The sequence below is a fragment of the Sardina pilchardus genome, chromosome 2, assembly GCF_963854185.1.
Source record: "Sardina pilchardus chromosome 2, fSarPil1.1, whole genome shotgun sequence".
Taxonomy (NCBI): Eukaryota; Metazoa; Chordata; class Actinopteri; order Clupeiformes; family Clupeidae; genus Sardina; species Sardina pilchardus.
The window spans coordinates 41568043-41578973 of NC_084995.1; the positions used below are offsets into that span (position 1 = coordinate 41568043).

Below are 10931 nucleotides of genomic sequence, written 5' to 3' on the forward strand. Positions count from 1 at the left end.
GTTTGCATAGACCTATGTGAACTTGAATTCTCAGAAATTGGATATTGCTGGTGTTCTCAGATGCCTATCGTTGCGCTATGTTTTGTCTTTTAGACTGCAGTGTTGTGAAACCGTCTCTGCTTGCAGATAACTTTGCTTGGCCATCTAGTTTTTATTACTGCATGTGACATCAGAGGGATGCATACAGTATGCTGTGTTTTCTTCTTTGGTTAGGAAACCAGGCACAAATCACAATTGAAAAATAGTTTTAAAATGATGCATCTTTCCGCATACAGTATTTTACGGCAATGCCACTTTTTGTTTCATGACATAAGGTAGTGCATATAATTTCCTGTGGATAATAGACATGACATGATTGCTTTTGAAACATTAACCAAAACGTGGCAAAATGCCACGTTGGTGTGAACATTCATCAATTCTCTATTCAGTAAATACGAATGCAAGTAATAGTGATAGCTATGAACAGTAATATGAGTGCTCCCTTCTTATAGACTACTTGCGCTATATAATATGAACAAGAACCCAATAAGAAGAGACTATTTGAGACTAGCACTTAGCCTGTGTTTTCTGAAGAAGTTTGTTTGAAGATTATCATTCTTCAGATCAGAATCAAGCTCTTATCATACTGATCAGATTTACCAACATGTTCATGATCTGAGATGGAATAGACTGTTTATACTCCAACTGATCACATATGATGATGAGATCCTTCCGCTTTCTGGGCTTTCCAGTCTTTGAGAGATAGCTCTTCAGTTGTAGCTATCAACGTTGACATCAGTGATAAGCTACCAGACACCAGCTACTATGAAGTAAGATGAACAGAATTTTCTAAGAGACAGACAGGGGATACTAACTCTTTAGTCTCCTTTAATTCATGGTGTAATGATTTGTCAGTTCTGTCAATCTGTAAGCGCAGGTTAAAACATTTTGAATCAATTACACACACACACACACACACACACACACACACACACACACACACTTTAATTCCTGGGTATAATGACTGTGATTGATAGCTGGAAGCAGTCAGATAGACACACCCATATGCACTTATTGGAATTTCATTAAGTATTTTAAGCAAAAGAAAGAACATTTAGGTCAATTGTCACATTCCAGTAAAGACCAAAGGTCAAAACATAAAGTTAAGGTTACACTTTACTTGAAGGTATCTACATATGACATGACACTGTCATCTTGAATTTTCCCTTGGGGATCAATAGTATCTACTGTTTCTATCTATGAACATGTCACAAACATTATAAACAAGTCATAAAGGTTTATGACATACCACTCCTCTCATTAAGTGTCATTCAGTTTTTGTCATGACAAGATTAGGGTTAGGTACGTGTTATGGCAATGTCATGTCACTCTTAATAGACACCTTTAGTAAAGTGTCTATTAAGTTTGTTTAGATTGTTTAGATTTTATTAAATTTAATTTAAGTATTGCAACTGTGTTCAACTGCCCATACATGTATGCGAGAATGAAGAGTGTGCAGCACTGATCAGAATGTTTTCTTGTACTCCAACAAGTTCATGCTCCATCATTTTATACGCCATGTCCTCATAAAGATCAACACCCAGACAGAAATACCTGTCTGCGTGTCTGTCTCCTCGAGTGATCGCCTGTAACGTCGAACAGTTTACAATAGCTATTCAGTGACATCAACTGTTTGTACGCAGCATGTGAGTGAGTGTCACTAATAAAATATGCCATTTGGTGACTTTAGATGAGATTACAGGAAATGCCTCTGTCACTGGATATACCAGTTCCATGTCAAATAAATGCACCAACTGACCTCTTTGTATTGTTTCCCATCGCACTATATTTGAATTATTGAATACTTCAATAATTGTATACAGAGGTATACAACCTACAACATATATGATGTTATAGAAAAGTGTTAGTTTGTCACTGTAACACATGTACCAGTATATTGCAACACATATGTGAATGTAACCATTTTTAGTGTCCTGATATATGGTAGGTATGACAATAAAGGTCTTTATCAATTTGACTTTGACCAAACGTGCAGACATAATACAAGCAAGATGCAGTGCTGGAGATAAATTTGACCTTTGAGAACCTTTGGTGCAAGAAAAAGGGACATGTCAGGCTCCTTAATTCTTAGCTATGACATCATGAGGTCAAGTCTTCCTTTGCCTGGAAAAACAACGTCTATAAGGAAGTGTCTTACAATAATGCAAGTCCATCACAGGAGAAGAAATTTCCTCATACCTCTGCCGTGAAACATTAGTGATGTGCAGGCCATGACCCTGCCTTCTTTGGTGTGTGTGTAGACGACCTTCAAAAAGCCTCTCTCAGACGCATCCTCACACACCCTTCAGCACAGAGCAGTGGGGACGGATGAAACAAGGCACTGCAGGTGAGACTGTCTTTTATGGCACTTATTGATTAACTGACCGATTCAAGAGTATTATAATAATAGTAATAATAATAATAATGGGCAATTTCTTTATGCTATGCTATGCTATGTAAAAATGTACTGTAATATAGCATTTTATTATTGTAAAATAATACATTTTATGTAATATTAGGCTACTGTTATACTCCCACCAATAGAATTTGCAGTAATTTGCCGAGAAAATATAAGTCATACATATTTAGGGTAATTGTATAAGTGAGTTGTTATCATTCTTAACAATTTTCTTCATGACCAAGGTTTAATTTCATTTACTTAAGACTCATCTTCAAGTCATTGTGGCACTTACGGTTTTGCCTGTGTAGGAATGGGTGGCAAACTAATCTTTCTGGTGACTTTCCTGGTTGGTTATCTGACAACTGGAATCAGAGGAAATTTGGAAAGACCGACAGCCACTAATGTAAGTTTCATTGAATTCTAACATTGCCTATTACAACAGCTGCCCATTATTTTGAAATCGGGCAACTCCAACATTTTACATTTTAACATGGCTGTACATTGTATATTACACTGTAGCATTAAAAGACCAACCACTGTAATGAGTTTCAAAATGCCCGTGTGATGAAAGTTACAAATGTGCATTCTGTTGGTGAAGACAACAACATAATAATAATTCATGATGCCAAGTTTCAAATTAGCTGTGAGATCTGACATTGTAGGCCCACCTAAACAAAGTCAATATTTTTTTATTTCCCGTTGTTCATTTGCGCAGAGTAGAGCGTCAAACCCAGCTTGGATGTAGATGAGTATGTAGTGTAATGGTAGATAGTTGGTACATAGCAGTGCAGTCGGACTATGTGCAGTGTGTGTGTTAAAGGGACACTTCACCGATTAGCATTTAGCTTTGTATCTTTAAAAAAATGTCATGTTTTTGATTGGTCATGCATCATTCCCTCAGTTTGCCTTGAGATGTGTTGGTAATTCTATATTTCTATATTATTACTCATTAATTTAGACTGGCAAACTCAAGAAAACTCAAGGCTGCTTGCAATAGCATAGAACTCCAAAATAATGTTCATAAATTATTACCATCAGATGGGAGAAATACGGATTTCAATGACACTCATGAATAGGACTTCCTGCTTTCAATGGTGTAAAATTATGATGAAGTCCAACATTGAAATCTGTATTTCTCCCATCTCAAGGCAAACTGAGGGAATGATGCACAACCATTCAAAAACATGACTGGTTTTCTAAAGATACAAAGCTTAATGCTAATCGGTCAAGTGTCCCTTTAAGCTCCCCCAGCCATTTTTCACATAGGTGTCTGTTTCTGTAGGCTACAAGAACAAACAAAAAAACGAAGATCGCAGCCAGTGCTACACTCTGGGGGGCATGATTTTAAAGATACCCCCAAAGTGTAGCACTGTAGCTACATGGCTGTGCTAGCTGTTGGCAGGGATGTATAAAATAATTTATAGGATATCAAAATAATTTATAAAATATGAAATGAAATATCAAATAGCCTAATTTTAAGTGTATCAAAAATGAAACTAAAATACATTAGCCACACCATGTATCAAAATAAAATCCTGTATTTTTGTATTTTGAAAGAATAAATGAAAATACTCCTTAAATGGACCATGATATCACTTTGCACACTCTCTATATCTGTCTATTTAACCTATTCCTTCATCAGTACAGTGACTGTTGATTAAGTTGACAGTCCTTGAGGGCAGCCTTTCTGTGTTTTGCAAACAATGAACAGATCAACTATGTCAACCTACCTGTTACATCTCATAGCCTACATATCAGAGATGCACTCAAAAAGTCAACTAAACTTGTCAAGCGGTAGGTGGAGACAAATCTCTGACATTGTCAATGTACAGTGGGGAGATTTTAATTCCAATGGCCAAGGGAACTTTATCAGGATGCATAATATCCTGGATATCCATGAAATAGCTGGCCTTTAAAAATAAAAATCAGAATTTTTTTTCCACCAACCAGGAAATATACGTTTGCCAATGGATCTAGGCCAGACTCTCTGCGAAGTCAGAGAGTGTGGACTCTCCAGGCTACTACGCTTTGCTCTGTTACCCACCCAAACATTTTACCAGCCCACCCAAATGTAGTAGGCTAGAACCGGCCCTGTTGTTGGCAATGTTAATACTGGCAAATGTCCTGTTAAGGAGTTTAGTGTTCTCAGCTACGACCCTCATGCCATTCAAGAGGATATTCATGAGCTGTCTGTCATTTCCAGGTGAGCATCACTCGTGAGGGTTGCGGAACCACCAAACTGTGTTTGGGAGATGATGGCTGTGATCCTGCCGGCAGTGATCTCTGCTCCTTCGTCTCCTCTGAGGTCGTAAATGCTACTAATTCAAATGTGAAATTTGAGCTCTTTGGGAACTCCACCGGATACATTGCTCTGGTGCTCACCAGTAATGTAACCCAGGTAATCACACATGGACACGTACATGTTGTCTTGAATGCACTATTATCCAACACAACACACTGACATGATGATGCATACTGTATAGCCTACTTAATGTCAAAGTCAAAGTCAAAGTCAGCTTTATAGTCAATTTCTCCACATTCTGTAGGCTACCAGACATAGGCCTACAAATGAATGGAAAAAATATTTCACTCTATCCCATGGTGAAAGAAATGAAATGCACAAAAGTTTCTAAAATGATATTAACAATAGTAAAATAAATAAAATAAGATGCAAATATATTCTATACACAAATCAGCAGCAACAAAAACTTCTACCATGATTTCCCTACTCATAGCAGTGACACAGTACATAATGGACTGAAATGTGAGATTGTTTGTCTTGCCTGCAGGGGGGCGGTATGGTGTTTGTTTGTTCCAGAGATCCATTCAACACAACGAGGAACTTCTTATTCCGCACAGCTACACAGGATAGAGATAATGGCAACATCACCTTGACCAACATGGTGAGTGGCTCATCTGGTTCGTCCTGTGTGTTGGCATTCTTGTTACGTATCCTTATATGACAGTGCCCAAACCAGTCTGTAAATGTGCTATCACTAACAATCCCCTATTATGTGTCTGATGATTTATCTGCATGTCGGCGTCCTCTAGACAAGTGTGGAGGACATCTCATACAACTTCAACAGAAGCATCAACGGAAGTTTCCACCAGTGTACATTAACTGTCCAGGGACTGAGCCAGGCCATCAATAATCGCACCACTGGAAATATCAATGTCCGAGTTTCCCTTATCAGGGGTGAAGTCAGAGGTATACGGTGAACTTTAAAAATCACACCTTTGAGAACTCTCGACTTGAGGTTGCTGTCTATGGCTGTTGAATATGCACCAGAGCTGTCTTGCCTTCAGTGTGTTTGTCTGGCCTTTATTTGCAGGTGGTCCAGCATTTGCTGCCCCCAGTGCTGAACTCTTCAGAACCAATGGCATGGTGGACTTGACCAGTACTGTTGACCCAGTTGCTAATTTGGACATGCCTACAGCCACAAGCGTAAGACAGCTTTCCATTGCAGCATTGCGATACGTTGGCTATTAGACTCGAACACGACTTTCAATGAAGCTCTCATGATGCATCATCTGAAGTTTTGATTCTTTTTTTAGAAGTTAGAGCAGAGACGTGAGTTTCCTACTGAGAAAAAGCCACCTAAGTGACATGGTTCAGTTAATTTCAACTCAATTCAGCTTTATTGAATAGAACCATTAATGACAGCCATATCCTCCCAGCATAACTTTATTAAGTTTATCACATCGTATTTGAGATTTGATGTGTGAGGTTGTATCATGTTATCCAGCCTACTGTAGGTGGCTAAGTCATGTGTTGTCTGTGGTTATTTTCAGATGAGGATCACTCGTGACGGTTGCAGTGACACCAAGCTGTGTTTGGGAGATGATGGCTGTAACCCTGCTGGTGATACTCTCTGCTCCTTCATCTCTGCCCGGGTCGTATCTGCTAGTGATTCAGACGTGGCCTTTGAGCTCTTTGGCAACTCTACCGGATACATTGCACTGGTGCTCACCAGTAATGAAACCCAGGTAATCAAGCTACATGTTGTACATGTTGTCTTGTATACAGTAGATACAGATAGACTTTCAGAAATTCATCTTGCATCATACAGTTTGTCAGATAGACAGACAACAGACAACAGCAGGACCACCAAACCATCCTATAACCACACACATAACAATACACATTATTGTACAACAAACAATACACAATATGTCTACATTTTAAAATAGTAAAGTGCAGTGTCATTAGGACATATTTTATGCATCTTGTACGCAACACTAACCAACACAACACACTAACATAATGGCACATTCTGTGCGACATTATATGTTAGTGAACTGAAATGTGAGATTATCTGTCTTGCTCTGCAGGGGGGCGGTTTGGTGTTTGTTTGTTCCAGAGATCCATTCAACGCAATGAGGAACTTCTTATTCCGTAGAGGTACACAGGATAGAGATAATGGCAACATCACCTTAACTGACTCGGTGAGTGGCTCATCTGGTTCGCCCTGTTTGCTGCCATTCTTGTTACATATCCTTATATGACTGTGCCCAAACCAGTCTGGAAGTCTTCTACCGCTAACAATCCCGTATGTGTCTGATGATTTATCTGCATGTCTGCGTTCTCTAGCCACGAGTGGTCAGCATCACATACAACTTCAACGGAAGCCTCGGCGGAAGTTTCCACCAGTGTACATTCACTGTCCAGGGACTGAGCCAGGCCCTCAATCGCGCCTCTGGAGCCCTCAACTTCCGACCCTCCCTTGTCAGTGGTGAAGTGAATGGTACGGTCAACTATAAGTAATCCGTTTGAGAATCCATGGGCTCAGGAAACGTATCTCTGATTAAGGTTGTAATTATACCAGAGTTGTCTTGGCTTCATTGGTTTTGTCTCATCTATATCTGCAGCTGATGGGACATTTGACGCCCCCAGAACTTCACTCTTCAGAGCCGAGGGCATCTTGGATCTGGCCAATATTCCTCTTGACCCAACTCTTAATTTGGAAATGCCTAGAGCCACAAATGTAAGACAGCTTTCCATTGTAGCATTGCGATAGATTGGCTATTAGACTGTAACATGGCTTTCAATGGAGCTCTCACATGACGCATCATCTGATGTTTTGATTATTTTTTTTCCTACACCTTAAAGTACAGCATGAGTTTGGAGGTTAGAGCAGAGAAGTGAGTTTCCTACTGAGAAAAAGCTACCTAAGTGACATGGTTTGGTTAATTTCAACTCAATTCAGCTTTATTGAGTAGAATCATTAATGACGACCTCTAACCATAACTTCATTAAGTCTACACATCGCATTTGAGAGCCTTGGATGTGTGGTTGTATCATGTTATCCTGCCTAGGTAGCTAATATATGTGTCGTCTGTGGTCATTTCCAGGTGAGCATCACTCGTGATGGTTGTGGTTCCACCAAACTGTGTTTGGGAGAGAATGGCTGTGATCCTGCCGGCAGTGATCTCTGCTCCTTCATCTCCTCCGAGTTCGTAAATGCTGCTGATTCAAATGTGAAATTTGAGCTCTTTGGGAACTCCACCGGATACATTGCTCTGGTGCTCTCCAGTGCTGTAAACCAGGTAATCACACTTGTACACCTACTGTACATGTTGTCTTGTATAGATAGATAGGTACAGTATGTATTGATACTTTCCGAAATTCATCTTGCACCATATACAGCTTGTCAGATAGACAAACAACAGACAACAGGACCACCAAACCCTCCCATAACCCCACACTAAAACAACACACAACACCAAGTATCTCTAGATTTTAAAATAGTAAAGTGCAGTATCATTTGTACATATTTTATGCATCTTGTACGCAACACTAACCAACCCAACACACTAACATAATGGCACACTCTGTGCATCATTGTACTGTATGTTAGTGAACGGAATTGTGATATTTTCTGTCTTGCTCTGCAGGGGGGCGGTTTGGTGTTTGTTTGTTCCAGAGATCCATTCAACAATATGAGGAACTTCTTATTCCGCACAGCTACACAGGATAGAGATGATGGTAACCTCACCTTGACCAACACGGTGAGTGGCTCATCGGGTTCGTCCTGTGTGTTGCCAATCTTGTTACGTATCCTTATACTGTATGACAGTGCCCAAGCCAGTCTGTAAATGTGCTACAGTACCACCAAAGCCATCGATATCTCAAAGTTGCGACACTACCATTGACTCCCGTGTACAAACAATGGCGGCACTTCCGGGAACTATTCCATTGAGAATGAATGAATATCTAATAAGATTTTTCTACATGATTTATAGTCGTGTGCATAATAATGCATTTTCATTGAGTAGTATATGTATGTGGAAATGCAGTTTATAGTAATTTTCATCGAGTATTTACCGTAAATATTAATGCGATCGCTGCTGTCAATCCCGTAGTAAACCAGGGACCGAGGGAACTACTGAGTCTACCCACTAACCACGTGACCGCTCTAATCTGGCTTTAACATGGAAGTCAACGGCTGTCGCAACTTTGAGATATCGATGGCTTTGAGTACCACTAACGATCCCGTATGTGTCTGATGATTTATCTGCATGTCGGCGTTCTCTAGCTAAGCGTGGTGGACATCACATACAACTTCAACAGAAGCATCAACGGAAGTTTCCACCAGTGTACATTCACTGTCCAGGGACTGAGCCAGGCCATCAATAATCGTGTCAGCGTCCAACCTAGCCTTATCAGGGGTGAAGTCAATGGTACGGTCAACTTTAAATAATCTGTTTGAGAATCCATGGGCTCAGGAAATGTATCTCTGATTAAGGTTGTGTATATACCAAAGTTGTCTTGCCTTCAGTGGTTTTGTCTCGTCTATATCTGCAGCTGATGGGACATTTGCTGCCCCCAGTAATTCACTCTTCAGAGCCGATAGCATCGTGAACCTGGCTGACCCTACCAATGGTGCTACTACTACTGCTGCTGCTACTACTGCTACTACTGCTGCTGCTACTACAGCAGGCTGTTCTTCCCTCATGCATCCACTGACTCAAGGTACAGTAGATGCATACATACATACATACATGTATTGGAATTCATATTCATTCACTAATGTCTTGTGTTAATGACTAAAATTGTCATATGGCGTGACATGAAAGTTATTGTGTCTAAAACTATGATGGGGTATATATTGTGTATGTGAGTCAGTGTATCATAATCTTTTATCTTTACTTAATCAACATCTAGCATTTCCTTATGGAAATGTATTGTATTTTAGAGTATATTTATTCATCAATACACAACGTAAGGCATTTGTCCCCAATCTTTCAATAAACTTAATATTAATTTGGACATATCTTGATACAAAATCAATGAAATGTTTACAATGTAATATATCACGATGTGTCTGCCATTTTTCATGTCTCGATTTAAATTGAAGCTTTCTACGTTTGTGTCTATTGTTTAATTGTTGGATTAATTGGTCTTTTTATTGCTTCCTTGTTTAGCAATAACCATCCTTGTGAGTGTCCTAGCTCTTCGCTTGTTTTGAAGAGGACCTGGCAAAGGATTCAAGAAACACCAGTTTCACTGACATTGCCACTCTACTCGGATCAGATATCCAATTTGCTTGGGGGGTGGGGTGGGGCATAGCATTATTGGCATCTCATACCACATTTGGGTCTAGTACCGACTGTGGTCATTTCCGGAGTCCACTCCCCATCTCTCTCCTGCTCATCTCCTGTAGAATCTTCACTATCCAATCAATAAAGGCAAACAAGCCCAGAAATATAAAGGTACCTCCTTCTTCACTTTATACCTTCTTCTTGTCCCTTAATACATAAAGCTATAAGACAACTGTGATGACCAGAGTCAATATTGGACCTGCGATGCTTCACGTCTAAAAACCCTGCTGTTTCAGCCCTTCAGTTTGTGAAAGGAAATTAGTCAGCTCTTCAGGGACCATTTCTTGCTGTTGAGGAACTCCTATTTTCAGGAGGATTCCAAACTGTGCTGTTATGGAGGCAATTCAGCCGCGCCTTGACACAATAGATTACCATAAATGCATTCCCTTTGTTTCGAATTATGACTGTAATGCTCTTGTTTATCTACAATAAATTTTTATTCTGGAATAAAAAAAAGTTCTTTCAATCTTATAATATTTTGAATTGTGTTCTACCGATTTTTAAAATCAAAATACTGAACGGTAAATGACTGCACATTGAATAACCATCCAGTCATCTTGCTACCCAAATGTTTGCTGAAATGGTAAAATATTTAATTTCTAACCAAATCTAATGTAAAAATTAGTGGTTCTACACCTCATCACAGTCTGTAAACAGCTAGCTGGCATTTAGTGACACGATGGGTTTGTTTACATTTGGAGAAATGCAACAAACAGCACCAACTAAAAACTAAACAGAAAAAAAACTATAATGATAATTAATCTGTAGTGCTTCTCAGGATACCATGTTCAAGATTCAATGTGTGCTGCTCTTAGTTGCAACCACCACCACCTCTAAACACATTTGATGACTTGGAGATTCATTCATGTATTGCACAATGTGCACAGAG

The 10931-nt window shown here is 39.5% G+C and overlaps 1 protein-coding gene across 2 annotated transcripts; it reads left to right on the plus strand.

The window, feature by feature from the left end:
* The first annotated feature begins 789 nt into the window (after positions 1 to 789).
* LOC134075118 (uncharacterized) lies at positions 790 to 10516 on the plus strand. Of its 2 annotated transcripts, none has more exons than XM_062530604.1 (16): positions 790 to 809; positions 2301 to 2386; positions 2704 to 2843; positions 4644 to 4838; positions 5230 to 5343; positions 5492 to 5648; positions 5773 to 5885; positions 6233 to 6427; positions 6773 to 6886; positions 7032 to 7185; positions 7310 to 7425; positions 7793 to 7987; positions 8336 to 8449; positions 8977 to 9121; positions 9246 to 9413; positions 9866 to 10516. In XM_062530604.1, the coding sequence occupies exons 1-16, from the start codon at positions 805 to 807 to the stop codon at positions 9907 to 9909; spliced, it is 2055 nt and encodes a 684-aa protein (XP_062386588.1). In that variant the 5' UTR covers positions 790 to 804; the 3' UTR covers positions 9910 to 10516. The 2 variants fall into 2 exon arrangements, with proteins under 2 accessions (XP_062386588.1, XP_062386589.1); XM_062530605.1 differs by having other exon boundaries at positions 2749 to 2843.
* The last annotated feature ends 415 nt before the right edge of the window (positions 10517 to 10931 follow it).